We start from the raw sequence: 20970 nt of genomic DNA, 5'->3' as shown, positions 1-20970 counted from the left end.
CAGCAGAAATTCTCCAATTCATTAATTACATGGATGTGATGTAAAAAATAACCCACACATTTGTTTGGTCAAATCAGGTTCACATTTCCACACAATGATTGTTATAGTGAAATAGTAGATGAGTAGAAAAAGTTGTATGCTTGAATATAGAGGCCTGTTGATTTAATTCAGAAGTCTCACCAAAACTGTACAGGACAAAGTGACTTCAACTCACAAAGACATGACAGATACCGATTTTATTACACATCCACGCAAATATAAATACAATACACAGAATACACTACTTCTTGTCTCCTATTTTAGCCTGAGGATCTTTAGCACTGCAGCGGGTCTGTAAGGCTGAGAGCATTTCTTGAGTGGTTAGTTTGGATCCCTTCATCACCAGCCTCTCTCCATCCACTGCAAAAGAAAACAACTATGTGTTAACTATACTGAATGCCTCTTTATAATATTAGAGTAATTCAGACTTAAACTTAAGTCACTCACAGAATGTGATGTCAATCGTAGGCTCTGATCGGTCATGCTTTACTGCTGTGATAACTTCACAGTTCATATTTGTGCCTCTGACTTTTTCAGACCCGACCATGATGAGAAACTCTCTGCGGTAAGGAAAGGCGAATAAGATAGCTGAAGTGTTTTTTGGGACTGGATAGTTATGCAGTGCGGCTAACTTATGAATTTATGAAGGTATAATTAAAAGCATATTTCATTTATGCAACAAACACTTGAGGATTGTGGGAAACAAACCTCAAGTGACGCTTGAAGTAAACAGCTCACAATAAATAATACAGAGTGGGCCGTTTTACATCAATAACATTCATTTAGAGTAGTTAATTTTGCATTGCTTTTCCCAAACTTTGAGAATAATTTCATGGTAGTTGATTCAAAAGACATACAAAAAAGGCCATTTGGAATTGAGGTTGGAAAGTAATGTACAATGCATACAAAAAAATTGACGTGCTGTGCCAATATTCATAGTAGGAAAATACTAGTTCGTTCGAACACAGTTCTGCTAGTTCCAGTTCAAAACAGTTTGACAGCCTGCTGCAATTACTGTGTTAGACTGAAAGGGGCGCTAGAGATTTCACAGATATACTTGAAAGTTAGCATAGTAGCTTACAACTCAAGCACCATTAATTGTCATAATCATGTTCATGTACCGTTTAACAATAATTTCGATTATTACATAATCGGCATATACTAGTGCACTTTGTTCCGCTAAAGTGAAATATTGGGTGTGGAGAAAAATTCAACAGCGTCGACTACTGCTAAGAAGAACGCTAAAACCAAATGTCTACAAACTGAGAAACATGCAGTTACATGTAAATAAATATAATTGGCATCATTTAATATTCCGTCCCTATGACCGCTATTATAGGGCGACAAAAACAGCAGAGCTCATGATTTTACTTTAACAGACAGACCTGTTCAACATTAATCACGCTCATTTAATGTAAATAGAGATATGTACAGTAGGCTATGCTTACCTTGTGGAGCGAACATTAGATTCAAAGGGGCAAAACTGTACTATAATTTTCTTAACCGTCTTTAACACTACTGCTCCCCTGGACGCCGCCATCTTTCTCTACATGACCTTTCACCTGCTGATGACGTATGCAGTCGGGCTCGTCAACACAAAATAAGATCTATAAAGTAAATATCTGGACGTTGACAGCTCATGTTCTTTTTGTAAGCTAGCAGACGAGACATTTGCTCATCTGTTTTATGATTGCCCTGTATCAAAACAATTTTGGTCCGACCTTGGCTCCTATATTTTCTATTCTACCAATGTTAATCATTCTTTCTGTCTAAAAGACATTATTTTTATTATATGGATGACAAAAATAGACCCCTTGAGTACATTGTTAATTTATTTATTTTATATAATAAAATAAAGAAAATAATATTCTGAATTATACTGAATTAATATCACTTCTCAAATCTCTTCGATATATAAATAACAAAAAATCCCTAAAATGTATAAAATATTATGAAGAAATGTTTAAAGAAAATATATATATTTAAAAGCTTTCCCTATATATCAATGTCTGTATATTATTGTACCAATAATGATAGTGTATACATTCTTGTATCTTTGTCTAGTCTTCTTTTGATTTTCATTTTTTTTTTTGGTATAACCCTTGTTGTTGTTGTTTTTTTTTTTTTTTTTTTTTTTTTTTTTGTATATGTGTATTTGTATGCAATTCCTTGACAATGTTCTTATGTTACTGAGCATTAATAAAATAAAAACAAATCAAAAAGCTGTTTTTTAAAAAAAAAAAAAAAGAATTTAATATATGTTTGTGCAGCCCTTTAATTTCAATATTATTTTTATTTTATTTTATTTTATTTTACTTAGTTCTGCAGGCTGTTTCAAATTGAACTTGCTAAATTTGAAAATTGTGAAATGTCTCGAGAACTTGTTGAATTTTGTAATTTTGAAAGTTCAATTGTAAAAATGTGATATTTAAAAATATGCAATATGAAATATGAAAAAAATATGAAAGCATTGTTTTAATGGGAAGAAACTGTTTTTTTTTTGTCATGCAGAATTTCTAAACAATTTTAAGCTCAAAAAGATTATAAGCCTATATGCTTTCATATAATACATATACCTTTCTTACATATTGTATTTCATATTTGATATTATTTATATTGAATGTCCATATTAATTAATTAATTAATTCATTTAAATTCTTATAGTATTATATTGATATTTATAAAAAATATTTTATTGATAAAATATAATTTTCCATCAATATAACATCTTATAACTGTACTTTTCTTCTAAGCAGCTGCTGTTGCAAAAAAAAAAAAAAAAAAAAAAAAAGGCATTAAAATGCTTTAATTATTTTACCTGAAACTCTGGGATTCATTGTGAGTCAATACTGTACTTAAATAAAACAGTTGTAAATAAATACCGCTCGCTACATCATTTGTATTCTGTGCATTTTCAGTGTAGAACATTTTATTGACAAAAAAAAAGAACCACATCCAGTAGATGGCGCAAGTGGATAGTGTATTCTTACGGTTTACCTTCCACATCATTTTATGCTGAGTTCATTCAGTTCATATTCACAGATTAATCTTGCCGTATCTTCCTTCACACCCCCGTGCATAATATGTTGGACAGCCCTTAACTTTAATTAGTTTAAATGTACTTTCAACAAGAAATCATGTTGATTATGTCATATCGTGCCAATAACCAGCCAAACACTTTTATCATAATGTGGTATCAAGATGGTTTTCATAACTTTCCACAGCCTTTTGCAATTAATTGTCATCACTAACTGCTTTTTAAAGACCATACTCCCATTGTGGCATTTTGTACAGTCCCTAAATTTGACATGTTATAAGAACAGAATTATGCAAGAGTTCAAATGGAGAATACGCCCTGTGCTTTTGAATTGATTTATATAGGCAGTTTGAATACTAAACTGACAAGCACATCAAAATTCTTGTAGCTATTTCTGGCACAGACGAGGGGTTATATGAGAGTGTGGCAGTTTGGTCACAAGTCAGTCTTAGTCTTAGTACTTTGAATAAGAAGTGAATGAGTAATATCAAGCTGAAGAACATCTGAACTGTGCTATATTTCAGAAGTATAGACATATAAGCCCTCAAGACTGAATACTATGAATATTATTAAAATGCTCTTATACATGTATGTTCAATTTTAACAGTTAAATTAGCAATATTTTAACCAATGCAGGTATATATTTATTAAACTATTGCACAGAGATCATTTAGATACATATATTTTATTTGCAAACTCTTGTACAGGCCTTTCTCTGCTTTGTATTAGGCCAATGTAAAATGTACAGCTTGATCTTTAACATGAACAACATCAATATTTGTGCCTGGCTGTTTATTATTGTCACACTTCAACAGCTAAATAAATGTGCGCACTATTCAGAAATGTGCAAATATCGTCAGCACTGCGTGCAGTTTTTCATATAGCAAATCAATGCTGTTTTGAGAAACTAACAAGTTGACTTTTTCTGATGATGCCAAAAACATCTTGTCCCGTACATATACAGTATGTGTGACTAAGGCCCAGTTCTCATGCTTCTGACGACCACAAGGGTTTCTTTCCTGAACAACTAAGAGCACAGTTTGGTCACACATTAGAACTATTTTTAGACACGAGCTTGAAGCTGAACTTCCTATCAAGCCCTTTCTAAAAACAAGTTTCTCTTTTCCTTACTGAAACAATGACAATGAATGCTCCTGCCACCATTAAATCCAAAATAAAGAAAGCTACAAGCACCGAAGGCAGAACCCTCAAGGGAGGGGGTTAACCTTTTATAATGCATGTTAAAAGTTATTTTAGTATTGCTGTCATTGCTTCTTGTTCTAATTATAATTTTGGATGCTCACCAGGAAGGCAGATAGCAAGGTTGGGTACTGTGTTTGGAAAGAAGCACTGTTGGGTGAAATTGTTACACTGCATAATGTCCAGTATAGTGACATTCAAGGTTTTTCCATGCTGATGCTATTGTTATGAAGTAAATCACTGGAGTATATTGTCATTTTATAGCCTATTGTGTGTATATACAGTACAGTCCAAAAGTTTGGAACCACTAAGATTTTTAATGTTTTTAAAAGAAGTTTCGTCTGCTCACCAAGGCTACATTTATTTAATTAAAAATACAGTAAAAAATTCAGTAATATTCTGAAATATTATTACAATTTAAAATAACTGTTTTCTATTTGAATATATTTCACAAAGTAATTTATTCCTGTGATGGCAAAGCTGAATTTTCAGCATCATTACTCCAGTCTTCAGTGTCACATGATCCTTCAGAAATCATTCTAATATGCTGATCTGCTGCTCAAAAAACATTTAATGTGTACAATTGTACAAAATATTTGTGTACAATATTTTTTTTCAGGATTATTTGATGAATAGAAAGTTCAAAAGAACAGTGTTTATCTGAAATCTAATCTTTTGTAACATTATAAATGTCTTTACTGCCACTTTTGATTGATTTTAATGCATCCTTGCTGAATAAAAGTATTCATTTCTTTAATTTCTTTAAAAAAAAATAAAAATAAAAATTCTTACTGACCCCAAACTTTTGAACGGTAGTGTACAATGCTACAGAAGCTTTGTATTTCAGATAAATGCTGTTCTGTTTCTCTTTCTATTCATCAAGGAATCCTGAAAAAAAAAGTACACAACTGTTTTCAACATTGAAAATAATCATAAATGTTTATTGAGCAGCAAATCAGCATATTAGAATGATTTCTGAAGGATCATGTGACACTGAAGACTGGAGTAACGATGCTGAAAATTCAGCTTTGCATCACAGGAATAAATGACTTTGTCAAATATATTTAAATAGTACACAGTTATTTTAAATTGTAATAATATTTCACAATATTACTGTTTTTTACTGTATTTTTAATTAAATAAATGTAGCCTTGGTGAGCAGACGAAACTTCTTTTAAAAACATTAAAAATCTTAGTGGTTCCAAACTTTTGGACTGTACTGTATATATATATATATATATATATATATATATATATATATATATATATATATATATATTCAATTATATAATACACTATTAATGAATTTTTTTTTCAATGAATACAACCTGAATTCAGGAAATGTTGGGACGTTTTTTAAATTTGAATAAAATTAAAACTAAAAGACTTTCAAATCACATAAGCCAATTTTTTATTTACAATAGAACATAGATAACATAACAAATGTTAAAAAAAGGGAGAAATTTTACACTTTTATCCACTAAATGAGCTCATTTCAATTTGATGCCTGCTACAAGTCTCAAAAAAGTTGGCATGGGGGCAACAAATGGCTGAAAAAGCAAGAAATTTTGAAAAGCTTCAGCTGGGAGAACATCTTGCAACTAATTAAGTTAAGTGATATCAGGTTTGTAACATGATTTGCTATAAAAGGGATGTCTTAGAGAGACAGAGTCTCTCAGAAGTAAAGATGGGAATACTTTAAAAACAATGTTCCTCAGTGTCAAATTGCAAATTTCATCATCTATAGTGCATAACATCATCAAAAGATTCAGAGAAACTGGAGAAATCTCTGTGCATAAGGGACAAGGCCGAAGACCTTTATTGGATGCCCATGGTCTTCGGGCCCTCAGGTGACACTGCATCACTCACCAGCATGGTTGTGTCAATGACTTTACTAAATTGACCCAGGAATACTTCCAGAAACCACTGTCGGTAAACATAATCCGCCGTGCCATCTGCAGATGCCAACTAAAGCTCTATCATGCAAAAAGGAAGCCATATGTGAACATGGTCCAGAAGTGCCGTCATGTCCTGTGGGCCAAGGTTAATTTAAAATGGACTGTTTCAAAGTGGAAAAGTGTTCTATGGTCAGACGAGCCCAAATTTGACATTCTTGTTCACAGACGCCGTGTCCTCCGGGCTAAAGAGGAGGGAGACCTTCCATCGTGTTATCAGCGTTCAGTTCAAAAGCCAGCATCTCTGATGGTATGGGGGTGCATAAGTGCATAGTGTCAATTCACAAGGTGGTTGAAGAAAAACTGCATAAACACAACAGACCGGAACGCATACAAGCTACAGCCACAATGAAACACAATAATGAATTATTTTAGTGGGTAATTTTTCAGCCAAATTTGATGTGCATTTAATTAGATTAATCGCCACATTGTGTAATTAATTCGATGAAAAATTGTAATCGCTTGACAGCCCTAATATATATATCACTGGATAAAGATTATTTATTACTGTTATTATTATTATTTTATGATAAAAATGCAACCCCCTTAGCAACCCTGTACATGTTCCTATTGAGCTGTTCCAACAATAAGACTAAACTAACTTTTGAAAAAAGCAGCAATTTACATCTGTATATAAATATATACACACAATAAAATACAAAACGCAAAAAAACTAAAATATAATAATAAGTTAAAGCTAAAGTTCAGCTAAATGTTGCATTCATTTAGCCCCCCCCCCCCACACTGACATATATGTCAAGTTAAAATGTAATGTAAAAGTTAATGATATGATTTGTATATCAATAAAAAATATATATATTTAATTGACTTAAATTTATATGGCCTTGCAATGTAAGCATCATAATAAAATATAAAATAACATTAATATGGAAATATAGCCTACACATTATTAAAGGCCTCGCTTAAAATGCAACAATCTTAAAAACCTCACGACATAAAATGTCGTTACTTAGTTTTTTTTTTTTGTTGTTGTTGTTGTTTTCTTTCTATTTTTCATTTTCACACCATCCATACCACAAACTGAAAGCTGCCACCTGAACACACCCGTTTGCGGTGCTTTGTTGCAGTGGCCATATGAGCAGAACTACACCTCCCGTGACACACTGCGCTGCTGGGATCTGTCACTCCACCCCTCTGCATCTGTGAAGTCTAGCGGAGGATCGCAGGCACAGAGTCACAGCAGCACCGGACCGGTAATGGTATGTGTGTGGCACACATCTCAGTGCGCACTGCAGCTCTCCAGCCTCACTGGCACTGTCTTCTGTGATCGTTTGTAAATACAGCATGTTGTTTGAGTGCTGCTGTGAGCTCGCACAACCTGCGCTGATCATATAAACTCGAGACCAGAGAAACAGCTGATCCACGGATGGTCGTCTGGGGTAAGTGGTCCTTTAATATCAACCCACCCGAACACTACATGACTGGAAAAGTTGCGCGGAGGGAGAAATATATGTAATGAGAATGAGTGCGTTAAGACTGTGACTACATAAACTCAACTCCTCTCGGATATTTTGTATGGCGCGCGTGAGAGAGGACTGGCGGACACTGTATCCCATTGCTATTTATTTATACGACAGAATTCCTTGCATACCGATTGAGGGAAAAGTGGAATGTAACGGAATGAGATGGAATTGAGTAAGTGTGGATGATTAGGTGTCTCAGAGATTCTACACATATCATCGCATAGAGACGGGAGTCATCTGTTGATTTCTCAGCTTTGCCTCTGTATAAGAGGCATGGATGTTTAAATACAACATGTCATTTACCATAAGAATTATTCCAACGTGTAAAAAAAAATCATCTCAAGACAGTGAGTTCTACACTTAATTTGTTCATTTATGAGATATGAGAATACTTTCTACAATTATTTTGATTTACTTGCTTTAAAAATGTATAGTGATGTAATTATCCAGTAAAAAGTATAAATACTTTCCATGCACTTTCAATAAATTAGCATTTTTTAAAAATATATTTCATATTTTTTTAATCTTGGATGCTCCATTTGATGAGACATTTCATAAAAGACCAAAATATGTAATAATAATAATAATAATAATAATAATAATAATAATAAACATTATCTTGACAGCCAGGGACAAAAGTGGTTTTATTAAATGATTTTTAGGTTATTTATACATATTTTTTTTATATATATATATATATATATATATATATATATATATATATATATATAGATAGATAGATATACACACATATATATAATATAACCAAAATTTAAACCAAAGTCAAACCTAAATTTATTCAGACACCTTGAACGTTTCATTCATTAATACAGTTTATTCACTATAGTCTTAAAAAATGGTAATAAAATATGACAAGATCTCAGAGTTAAACTGTGTCAGAAAAAATTCATCTTAATTATGTCAGATATCACTTAAGCAAAACATGGTCAGGTCAAAGTGTCTGAATAATTTTTGGTGCCAAATTTTTATCAATTTTACTGGTAGTCCACTGTATGAAGAATTTTTGGGTATAATATGTCACAGTTTACTTTATTTTGCTACATAAATAAACTATACATAACATACATCAATGAACTATAGTGTCCTGCACCCACTAGTAAAAATATTTCAAAAATATAAAACATGTCTGAATAATTTTTGGTTTCACTGTAATATATGCATATATATATATATATATATATATATATATATATATATATATATATATATATATATATATATATATATATAATATGTAATAATAAACGATTATACCAAACTGCTAAATGCCAATATTTCTTTTATCAAATATTTAAGCATTTTAATGAGACTTTGTTTTAGAATTTCTGGATAGTCACATTACCTTAAAAATTTTGACTTTAAGCCCCACAAAATGCAAAAATGAGGAAATATTGATGTAATTTTACATCCAGTCAAAACAAATGAGCATCACGTCACATTTATGTTTTTATGATTAGATAAAAATGCAAATGAAGACCTTTGATTTGTGTAATATATACTAAGTAACCTGTGTAAATATATTGTCATACATTCATTGTGAATGCCTTTGAAACAGCATTGAACATTCTAGTCTTCTACAACTTTATCTTAAACAAATAGACATATCTTTTTTTTCCGCATGCTCATTTTATTCGGCTGATCTGAAACCTTTATATTTCCTGGTCAGAATAGGGCTAAGGGTAATGCCATTAGTTAGTGCACGAGACGCATGATAATGGCTAAACACATATCACACATAACTCATCATTACATAGATCTGCCAGATGGTTATCTGCAAGTCAGCAAAGTGTGTAAATACCAGTTCACTGTAAATGTACCTTCTCAGCACAAAATAAAGCCTATTGCAACATAAAAGTGCCCTGACAGCTATGACTGCAGACAACAGTAGCAGCTTTAAGTAGGATCACAATGTATTTTCTTAAATCCATCGGTTTCCCCACATCTAAGAAGCATCTAGACACAAAAACAGTTGGATTGAGGTCAAACACTCAGGACAGAAGCCCTGCCTAACATGTTTATTAGGCAGATAGTGTTTTTCTGGTTGGCAGAGCATAGATTCAGGCTCCGTTCCACTGCTGGCACTCTCGATTCTGCAGCAGTGCAGGTTTTACTCTGTGTCTGCACCTGTCCTTTACACTTGAGTTTCCCCCGACTGATTCTTGTATATAGCAGAATCCAGATTTCATGCTTTGGTACAACAAAGCATTGTCAGAAGCGGTTTTTATTGTTGGAACTTTGGACTCTGTTCTGGCCTTGGAGCTGTTTCTCAAAACCAATGCAAATGAGCACCAGTGGAAGAAGGCTTTTGAATTCAGTATATGTCGGTTAGCATGGCTCTGGTGCTTCATGGAGTTTTGCTCATAAATGTCAAAAGAATGGGTGGGAGTGAAAGAAAGTAAAGTATCCCTCAAAGGGTTTGAATCTGAAATGGAACAGAACTAGTTTGAACTACAAAGTCTGAAGCTGTTTTTGCTATTGAGAAATGTTTGATCAGATCTTTGGATGTTTCTACAGCTGTGGCTGGAATCTGTTCTATAGGGGGTGTGCTAAATCCTCTCAAATGCGACACAATGGGGATACCGTGATCTAATGGCATATAATCCTTGATGCATATTGGATATTCTCTACATTATCATTATTATAACTTAATGTTATTGTTGTTCAGCGCTTGTTGCTAAGATACACAGCAGGAGATGTGAGGTTCAATGAGTAAACTGAATTAAACCAGATGTTCTGCTAATGATCATTAAAGAACAAACAACCAGGATACAAAAATCTGAGCTGCTTTGATTCAGAACATGCAGGTACAGTGGGTCAGTGACCCAAGTATATCTGTAGTCAAGGAAACAGGAAGCACTAGCATTCAGCTTTTCACACATGAAAGAATTTAAGAAACATTTGTTGAATTTATCTTTTATCGATTAATTCACACTGTTGAAAAGCTGTCTGCTGTCAAATAGATGTTGTTGAGGACAGTGTGTGTAATGTGTCTGACTTTGGAGTGTCTATTTTTAGATATTTTGGGCAGAAAAGCTGTAAATCATTGTGGCAGTTAAAATACAAATGTTTCATAATACTGATGTTACTTTCACTAAACTGTACATGTCTATGCAAATGATTAATGCAAATTACGGAATCCACCATTAATAGAGACAGCTTCCTGATGATGATAATGTTTCTGAGAACAGCATACAAACAAGTGCTGAAAAGTTTCCTCGAGATTCAAGATATCCTTGATGAAGTGTTTGGATGAAACGGTTTTGCATCCTAAATTACACCACAGTAGTGGTGAAACACAGATGACTAGTGTTCAAGCACTAAATAAAGAGTAGAATATTCATGATGTATGTCCCAATTCGCATACTTGCATACTATTCCTTGCCGTTTTGTAGTATAAATAGTGTGATTAGTGTGTTCACATTGAAAATTCCAAAAAGAAAAGTGCACTTTAAAGGGGTAGTTCACCCAAAAATGAAAATTCTCTTATCATTTACTTATCCTCAAGACTTTCATTCATCTTCGAAACACAAATGAACATATTTAATGTAATCTGAGAGATTTCTGTCCCTACATTGTTGCAACTACTACTTTGATGCTTCAAAAAGTTCATAAAGAGACAGTAAAAATAATCCATATGAATCGAGCAGTTTAGTCCAAATTTTCTGAAGAGACACAATCACTTAATATGATGAACAGATTGAATTTAGACTTTTATTCACATATAAACATTCATCAACTCACACATCAGTTATGGTAAATGAAAGCTCAAGCATGTTTGCCTGATGCGTGCGAGAACCAGTGAGGTTCATTCTCGTGCATGTGTTTTTTAATAACAAACAATCACCTTCCCAAAAAACTGACATGTACTAAACATGGCAAGCATTTTAGAGAACTATTGAGTTTCCTGAAAAATACATATTTAGTTCTGATGAGAAATGAGAAGTGATGAGGTCAGCAGAGTGACAGTTTGAACATATAATTGAATGAAATATAATTCATTTTAGATTAGAGTAGATTTCTTAGATGTCATTAACAAATTGATTAGTATTTAAGTATTTAATTTAAATTCTTTTAAATTATGTATATTTAAAGTTAACTAACTGACTACAAAACTGAAAAAATGTCATTAACATCACACCATTTTCCAAACTATTACTACTTTGTGACAATGATAAATGATTTATGTGATAAATGTTTCTGGAACATAGTAATTTTTCTAGATTTAAAGTCAAAAGTACTTCTAAGTGAAGAATCACCCAACATGGTTAACTAGCATAATATAGTGAAAAATTTATTGAACATGTTGTGAAGTTAAAGCATTAATAATTGACCCAAGACATGTGAGATAAGTAATAGGCTATGCTGTTCACAGCTACAATGCTGTCTAGATGTAATTTTCAGTTGTAGATCATGCTGTGTTCCAGACAGTAGCAAAAGTGCTTTATTCTTTAAATGTAAGGCCATTGCGAATTTTTGTTACAAAGTACAAACTTTCCATTGTAGGTGTGTATATAAAGTGACTTTGTATGATTTGACATGAGAAGAACTGCAGTAGCTGCATGACACACCAACATAAAACTCATTAATGACACATAAAATGTTAAATGATGGGAAGCCGCTGCAGTCAGTTGTTTCACTCCTGAATCACATAATGAATGTGGCCAATTTCTCTCGCATGTTGTGTCGATAAAATGTAACTCTGGAATGTCGATTCTCTGCTTCAATCTGTTTTTTACGTGAAGTTGACAGCGTTAGCTGTTTGGCCGGTCTCAGACACAACAGGGCTTGCCTGATCTTGTCGCATTCTGTTATCGAATGAGGGGCCAATTGCAATTTTCTCTGGATAACAGGGAGGTATGTTTCATTGTTGTCTTGTTGACTGCACTCACTCGCTCCACGCCGCTCAAATTGAAATTGCTTCCTGCTGAGGAAGTGTCTCACTCCTTCACATAAAAACAGAGCAAATTTAATTAAACCAAATTATCAGAGTGGTGCTGGGAAATCAAAAGGCTTCTGGGGAGCGTACATAATGTGCCACATCAAGCTTAACCCTGTGTCATTTGCTTCTGTCCCTTATGGGTGGTCATGCTGCAGATAACTGGACTATTAGAGAAATTTCAGTGCCTATCATGACTTCAGTGAGCTACAACAAAGCCACAGACAATCTTGGATTATATTCTTTTGTTATGATTAACAATTTTTTATTCACACAGACAATATAAACAAACAGGAGCCATGCAAGAGGTATAACTCTACGACATAATATTTTATAAATAATAAAGACATTATAATGGCATCAATTTGTAAGCCAACCTGGACATTTATTTGGACATAGGTTCCCTTGGGGAATTTCGAATGGGTTTTTAAAATAGTGGTTACGGATTTATGAGTGAAATAAGATCTGTGGTTATTATTACGTAAAGAGACTTTGTTCTGCCTCATAAATTACACAGTCATACCTCAAACATGGTTTCAAAACCAAGTTGCTGACAATTGCTAAGTAGAACTACAATGGTTGTCTGATTTATCAAGTATAGCATTTCACATTCTTGTGGAAGTTGTGAATGTGAGTATGCTGTCTGAAGTGCATAAAAGTACTTCAGTACTTCAAAAGAATTGCAACAACAACAAACATACAGTGCAACAAATGTCCGAATCAAAACTTATTTTTTTTGTATGTAGTGAAGGACCTACCCACTGATGCTCATGTAGTACTAGTGTTTATGGATTGTCATTCAAGTATGTTCTTGCAACAAGTGCTGTGAATGGTTTTAGGGAGTGTGTCTACATTCATGTTCATGATTGATTTCATTGAGAGAGTTTTCAACTGAATGCTGGGTCTGTGGGGATGTCTGAAGAGCTGTAGACCGGGGTTAGTTTGGCATGCTGCCCATGGGTTTATATGGCACACGAGGTGTTTTCAGCCTCTCTGCCTCTAACCATTCAGCCATACAGAGAGAGCCAATGAAGCCTCAGAATGAAGCCAGTCTGTTTATGAGAAATGAAAAATGATGGTGTATGTTTTTCCCCCTTCTGCTTATGATTTCATTTCAGGTGCAATGTCATGCCATGTGGACACTATGATGCAAAGATTACAGTGTCTGTCCTGCGGGCTGTGGCTCATGACTGAGCCATACAAATGCTCTTCTGTTTGGTCGTCTTCAGAAGAAAATGAAGGGAGGCATATTTACTCACTGGCTGCATTCAGACAATGTTTGTGTTGTTAAACAGAAATGTGTGAAGTCAGGTTTCTGATGTGCTGCTGAAATAGCAGGAATGTGAATGAAGGAAAACTGCAATGACAAGCCATTTACGCTCATTTATCGAGCAAGGTTTGTGAGTAGGGTTGCCAGGATCAGCAGAGAATTATCTTTTTAGGAAGATCCATTTTTCTCAGTTTTTTTATACCGCTTATGCCATTTAAGAATTAAGTAAACCATTGATGGCTTCGCTTCTACATACTCAGTTGCTTTAAGTGATTTTTGGATAATTTGTGTAAAATTCCACTTAAAACATACAGATTTTTTTTAGACTTGCATAAGAAAAGAGTTGCTAAGGTAGAATTGTTTAGTAACATTTTAAGATGGGGCTTGACAAAGGGTTGGTTGTGAATGTACACAAATATTCTTTTAACCTCATCTGTAATTTTTTAGCACTGACAGTTGTAGTTTTGTCAAAAATATAGATTTTTCAAAACATATTGAGTTTGAATATTTGAATGGGTTTCAATACTCATTTTCCACATTATCGATATACCAGTACGACCTGCGCTTTCTCGACTGACAGCGAGTTTTATTTTAATTTAATACGTATATAGTCCGTTGGGCATTCAAGAGCGACACTGTGATAATTTACATGCAATCAGCTCACGATCCAGTGTTTTCATTATGTCAGAGTGGCTCGGTTCACAGTTAATGCTGTGAAATCTCTGCTAGTGTAGAGGTGCAGCGTGCACAATGTGCACCAGTTAAGGTTTTTCACATTCGCATAATTTCTAATACTAAAAAGTTTTTGTGGATAGATGATTACATAATTTCACTAGATTTGTAATGAGACATGTTTAGGGTTGCAGAGAGGTAGAACATTTCCAGAAACTTTCCAGAAACTTTCCATGGGAATTTAAGCTGGGGAATTTGGCAAATATTCCAAGTTAATGAGAATTTACTAGAGTTAAAGGGAATTAATAGAAAATTTGGGGTAATTTATACAAACTGTATCATATACAAACAAATATAAACATTTTGTTTGGTCAGAAGCAGACATACATGCAAACTAATATAAATTTTAAAAAATATATATTTTTTTACTTTTTCACAAATGAGTTTTCCATTTAACCATGGAAGTTAAAAAAGGCATGAGGGTTTAAGTCTTGCAAGAGAAGAAATTAACATAAGTGAAATAATTAATATATTTAAGAAATAATCATTTTTGATTTTACAGATTTTGCTGTTGAATTACAATAGTAATATATTGCTGTGTTATAATTATTATTATTATTATTATTATTATTATTATTTTATAAACCCGTCTCAGAGCTATCAGGCCTGAGGAATCTCAAGTTTCAGTTGTTAAGAAAATACTTTCAAATTTTATGACCAATGTTTTCTCTGTGGTGTTTTTCATTGTATTGAAGTTTACATGTATAATTACAGTATCATGACAACGCTTGATGTATGCAAAACCAATTCAAATATGATAAATAGTGAAGCTAACTCAGATGTATAAGTTGCCAAACTCTGGGACAAACTGTGTCCTGTATGGATTTAATAGGGAACGCAATTTTGTTCCTTTAAATACGGACAGTTCTATGCCATGCAGGATGGCTGGCTACCCTATTTGTACGATTTGCGCTCAATTCATTTCTTTGTCCCAGGGGATGTAAACTTCCTGATCACTCTGATCTGGTGGCCGCCATCCTGCATGGGTGGTGGGGTGGTGGGGGAGACTATAGCTGAAATGTTATATTGTAATAACCTGCATGCAGACCAGACTTTTCTTATTAACTAACCCTCCCCTTTTCCCTTTCTTGCGGAAATGTGCCATTATCAACAGAGGGCATATTAATAAAAGGCCTTGAAAAACAATGGCTAGCTAATAGAGAGCTGCCCTAGCCACATCTGTGCCCAAACAACTTCAAAGAACTAACGTGTGTGTGTGTGTGTGTTTATGACTGGTCACTTCACTTGGACATTGGATCAACAGTAGTTTTGAGAACAGGAATTGCATGAGAGTTTGGCAGTAGTGCTGTCTGCTGGGTGAATACCTTATTGCTGAAATTGATCCGTAAATGTTGCACTGGGTAGTATGCAGTGTTGGGGAAAGTTACTTTTAAAAGTAATGTGTTACAATAGCGCTACTCCCTGAAAAATTAACTAATTGCGTTACTTTGTTACTTTTTATGGAAAGTAATTCCTTGCGGTACTTTTGTCTTACTTTTTCTCACCTGGGCTGGGCTTGCTTGTTTGAAATGTAAAGACCCTTTCACACCAAAAGTGAAATGAATAAGCCTCAGGCTCAAGGAAGTGCAACCTTACTCCCGATTTCTCTCAACATGGGGACAGGAGAGGTGTCAATTGTTTTGTTGTTAATCTAAAAGTAATGTTTTACTTTACTAGTTAAGTAATCTGATTACGTAACTTGCATTACTTGTAATGCGTTATGTGTAGTTGAGTTGTTTTGCATTTCTGAAATGACTTGCAGAAGTGAAACTAAATGTATTCTCCAGTGGTTAGTGATGCTGTGAGATGTTTGTGTACATGTTTGATCAGGACGCAATAAAAAAAATGCAGAATAGAGTCATACAAGTAAGTGTCATGGTTAAATACAGAAGACAGAGGTCTATATTTCGATCGGTTTTGTTTTTCTTGTACTGTTGTTATATAGACAGAGACAGTAGCTCTGTTCTTAATACCTATAGTGCCTCACTGCATACCATCTACCTAGGCAGCCTCATAACTGAAATACAACCTCATATGGGACTGATTTATAAAAGCTCTACTCAGACAGGAAGTTTCTGAACCTTAACTCACAAAAAAATCACATAAACATTGTTTATGTGACGCCTTTTATTTAAAAGATCAAAAGCCTTTTTGGATAATTTTCACATTGGCTAGAACAGGAAAAGATTTTATTGCTAATTTGAAATATTTTATATTGACAAACAGATTTGGGGTCAGTAATATTTCTTTAAAAAATAAATCAATACTTTTTTCAACAAGGACAGATTAAGTTGATCAAATGTGCCAATAAAGACATTTATTATGTTTTCAAATGAATGCTGTTCTTTGGAACTTTCTATTCATAAAATAACTTTTCATTCCACAAAAATATTAAGCAGCACAACTGTTTTCAGCACTATTGATAATCTTAAGCAGCATATGAGAATGATTTCTGAAGGATCACAGCTTTGCCATCATAGGAATAAATTATACTTGAAAATATATTCAAATAGAAAATTATTATTTAAAATTGTAATAATATTTCACATTATTACTGCACATTTTTTACTGTATTTTTGATCAAATAAGTGCAGTTTTGGATGACATGGTCCGTGGTAATTTTTTCATTAGATGAGTTTTTTTTTTATCAATATTTGTCAGTACTGAATTAAAAAATTAGTACATTTCATCTGTCCACCATTGCAATGCATTCTGGGATTGTCTTCTTCTCAAAGGATACATGCGATGCTGCTTTAGAATTTAGACAAAATGAGGCATAATTATGCTTCTTATTGATTGGTAACATGCCAATTATGCCTCAAACTTTTTCTAGGGTTTGTTCACCCAAAAATGAAACTTATGTCATTTATTACTCACCCTCATGTCGTTCCACACCCGTAAGACCTTCGTTAATCTTCGGAACACAAATTAAGATATTTTTGATCAAATCCGATGATTCAGTGAGGCCTGCATCGCCAGCAATAACACTCCCTTTTTCAATGCCCAGAAACAGGGATGGAAATTAACTGTTTTGTCCACCGGCCACTGTGGCTGGTGGATTTCAAAATCTACCAGCCACTCAATGTTTTTACCAGCCACTTTCTTGTTTTTAACCGACAATGTGTAACTGCATGTGAAAATTAATACTACAAGATCTACAATACTTAAGCAGTTTATTTATTCTCAAGTCTTAATGAAATACTGACATTTTCTCTTTCTCTCTTATACACACACAAACCATGAACTGATATACATTTCAGTACTGTTCGTTCAAACCGCCGCCGGCGGGAGGGTCAAAGTGAATGACAAGTTGCGGCAACCAATCAGAATCCTCTCAAGCGAGGACCTGTACATTCCGATTGGTTGCCGCCGAACCGCGTCATAGCTCATTACCATAAAGTTGACCTGACTTCAACTCTCCTCGACGCTCTCAACGTCCAGGACGCGCCGCGCCGCTCTCGCCGGAGCTCGCCGCCGGCTCACATTGAAAATGAATGACTTCCTGTCACTTTTCACACCGCCGGCGGCGAGAGCGTCACACAACGCGTGCAATGTAACGCCACATTTTTTTTGAAGGTGTGCCTCCTCTAAAAGTAAGGTGACCAGATTTCTGAAATGGAAACCGGGGACATTTCCTATGCGAGTGGTCAAAATACCACCAAAATCTAATTTGTTATTATCTATTAATTAAAAAACGGGGACAGTACATTTTTCATTGTTGTGAGTTTCACATTTTACATTAATAAATATTATGATTTAATTTTATTATTAGGCTTTTTGGTCTGGTTTTAATACAATTCACCAAAATAACTAGCCAGTAGGCCTAACTACAAAAAAGTATTAAACTATTACACTATTTTGAAAAATCACATTACAAAATATGAGATAAATAACATTTTCATGAGCTGTTTATACTGTACAAAATTACAACTTTTGTCCAATGACATTTTACTGACATGAAAGGAGCTTTGAGTAAAGTTCATAAAATGTAGGCTACATTATTTCCCACTTGAATTTGTTAAAATGTTCTGTATACCTCCTCTAGGGGTGTCCGGGGGCATGCACCCCCGGAAGAAAATTTAGTACATTTTAAGGTTAAATGCATCAATCTGGTGCACTTTGGAAGCTCAAAATGAAGAGCTTCAACCCATGTACAGTGTGCACAAAGAACAAAGATACAGCATTAACTTGTACCTGGACATTAACGAGGGTTTTTAGTTCTTCTTTTTAGTTGTGATATAAAGTCTATATCGTTTTAGGTGTTTTAGGATGCCAAACAATTATTACAATAAAATAATAATATAATAATGTTTTAGGCCTAGCTATATAATTATAGCCTGACTTCGTCATACTCATATTCTAGGCAGAATGTGAGTCTGATACTGCTCCATTGCACTTGAATTATGGGGTGTGTCTTAACCGAACCAGTAAAAAAAAAAAAAAAGCTCTGCACTCAATTGGATAGACCTACAACCAATCAGAGCAACGCAGTAAGTGACGTATGTTGAACTTGTACTTAAACCATAGACTGTAAAAAAATATGGACGTAGCGTCCGTGACGTCACCCATAGAGTTCTGAACAGCAGTTTTGAAGCGAAAATGAGGCCGCGGCCATCTTAGCTGCGCGTCACCGCACGTCACTCCCGGATAACTGAAAATGGGCAAAGAGGCGGGGAGGTGGTTTGAGCTGATATGACTGGTTGCTGAAACTACGCCCGCCTAGCTCGACGTGACCATGTTAGCAGCAAAGGAGCTATCTATCTATCTTAGATACGATCTAAAATATTAATGAAGACAAGTTTTATCATCAGAACGTTCTAAAGGTTTACTGTCAATCTACAGTGTTTTTTAAGATATAGATCCTCCAACACCAGTAACTTAGTGTTGGTTGTGCAAATAACAACATGGAAAATCAAATGGGACTTCATACCTTTATAATGAAATAGAGATCGCGAGATGAATCCAATCTGTAGCACTTGGGTAAAATATGAATGTCCATTGCAAAACAAAAAAACATGTCACATTTCTTCTGAATGATCTGCTCTCTGTCATCGTTCTTCAAGAAAGGATGCAATCTGAGCAGCGTTTATGTTGTAAAACTGTATACGATCGTATCTAACAAACAAATGAGCCTGTGTCCAAAGTATATTTTTTTTCAAAATAGTGCAGCAGTTTTAGTTATAATATCCAAGCAGTGCTGTCGGATTTTGATATCCTCCCGCCATTGTCATTGTAGTAAATCTCACAACCAAAACTTTCAGCCAATGCCACGATCCAACAACGTGTGTTCTGTGTCTCTTCCCCATGCATGCACATCTACACAGACACACATCAGTCTCGAATATTATGCAGCAAGCCATATTTTATAATTGTATAAAATAATCGAGCACAAATACGGCTGAGATGCCAAATTCAGCGGCAGCTGAGGTAACATGACGGCTCACAGACAGCAGCGCAATCTACCTGTCACTCAAGTGACCACGCCCTTAATTATGCAGAACTTTAAGGCTTAATATAATTTAAACGGATAAGTTATAAAAAAATTCACCCCCCTCAGAGTTGTCATGAAGGGCAAAAATAGCAGTATAGACCAAAACCACAATTTGAACCAACTTGTAAACATGTTTTTTTCTGCTATAAACTTGGCCAATTTAACATGGGACTCTATGAGATTATGCTCTCTTTTGGAGCCTGTCCCTAGCGGCCAGTCGATGAATCGCAGTTTAAGTTACTTCCGTATTGGCTTCAGAGAGAAAGGGGGAGGTTGCCGCTTGACTTAAACTTTTGCCGAATCCCGTTGGAAGGACGGCAAACACATCTTTCCCATCGACAAATGCCTTGATTGCGGTTCTTTGTTCGTCTTTTAAAATTAATGCGCTGTCGATTTCTTTTATTACAGACGTGATAGCGGAATCTAAACATCTTACTTCTCCAGCTGCAGTCATCGTTGGTGAAAACCAATTCAACCCAAGCGCTCTTTGATGACGTGGGTGGTTACGTAACTGCAGATAGCCTGTCCATCATCGATTAAAGCCCGCCCTGGCAATTTGATTGGCTCGGCCTTCTGGGAGCCGAGCATAATTACTCCACAATGGATCGAGTCCAGACCGAACTTCCCGTCCAAAAAATGTTGTGGGCGGGGTTCGGGCTGGCACCCAGGCTAATATAATTATTCATATGACAATAATATCCATATAGGCTATTGTAACAAATGCACTCTAATATATATATATATTGGTTAGGCTACTTTACATAACGTATAAGGAAATTAAAATACTAGTTTGTAGCCAATTTCT

The 20970-nt window shown here is 34.6% G+C and overlaps 2 protein-coding genes across 3 annotated transcripts in view; one reads left to right on the top strand and one right to left on the bottom strand.

Annotated features, from left to right (window-relative positions):
- Positions 1-217: 217 nt before the first annotated feature.
- On the bottom strand, positions 218-1644 carry mrpl53 (mitochondrial ribosomal protein L53). The gene is made up of 3 exons (XM_048201342.1): positions 1488-1644; positions 487-599; positions 218-399 (listed from the first exon to the last, which is right to left on the bottom strand). Exons 1-3 carry the CDS (start codon positions 1577-1579, stop codon positions 281-283), a joined length of 324 nt encoding a protein of 107 aa, XP_048057299.1. The 5' UTR covers positions 1580-1644; the 3' UTR covers positions 218-280.
- A 5724-nt stretch (positions 1645-7368) lies between these two features.
- pag1 (phosphoprotein membrane anchor with glycosphingolipid microdomains 1) overlaps positions 7369-20970 on the top strand; it is a 65476-nt gene continuing 51874 nt past the window's right edge. For both annotated transcript variants that reach the window (XM_048201334.1, XM_048201333.1), the window contains exon 1: positions 7369-7631. The gene's annotated coding sequence lies outside the window, so the exon portion shown is untranslated. The remainder of the gene's footprint in view (positions 7632-20970) is intronic.

Source organism: Megalobrama amblycephala, linkage group LG9 (assembly GCF_018812025.1).
Source record: "Megalobrama amblycephala isolate DHTTF-2021 linkage group LG9, ASM1881202v1, whole genome shotgun sequence".
NCBI classification, from domain to species: domain Eukaryota; kingdom Metazoa; phylum Chordata; class Actinopteri; order Cypriniformes; family Xenocyprididae; genus Megalobrama; species Megalobrama amblycephala.
Note: the sequence above shows the minus strand (reverse complement) of the source record. Positions and strands in the feature narration are given on the sequence as shown.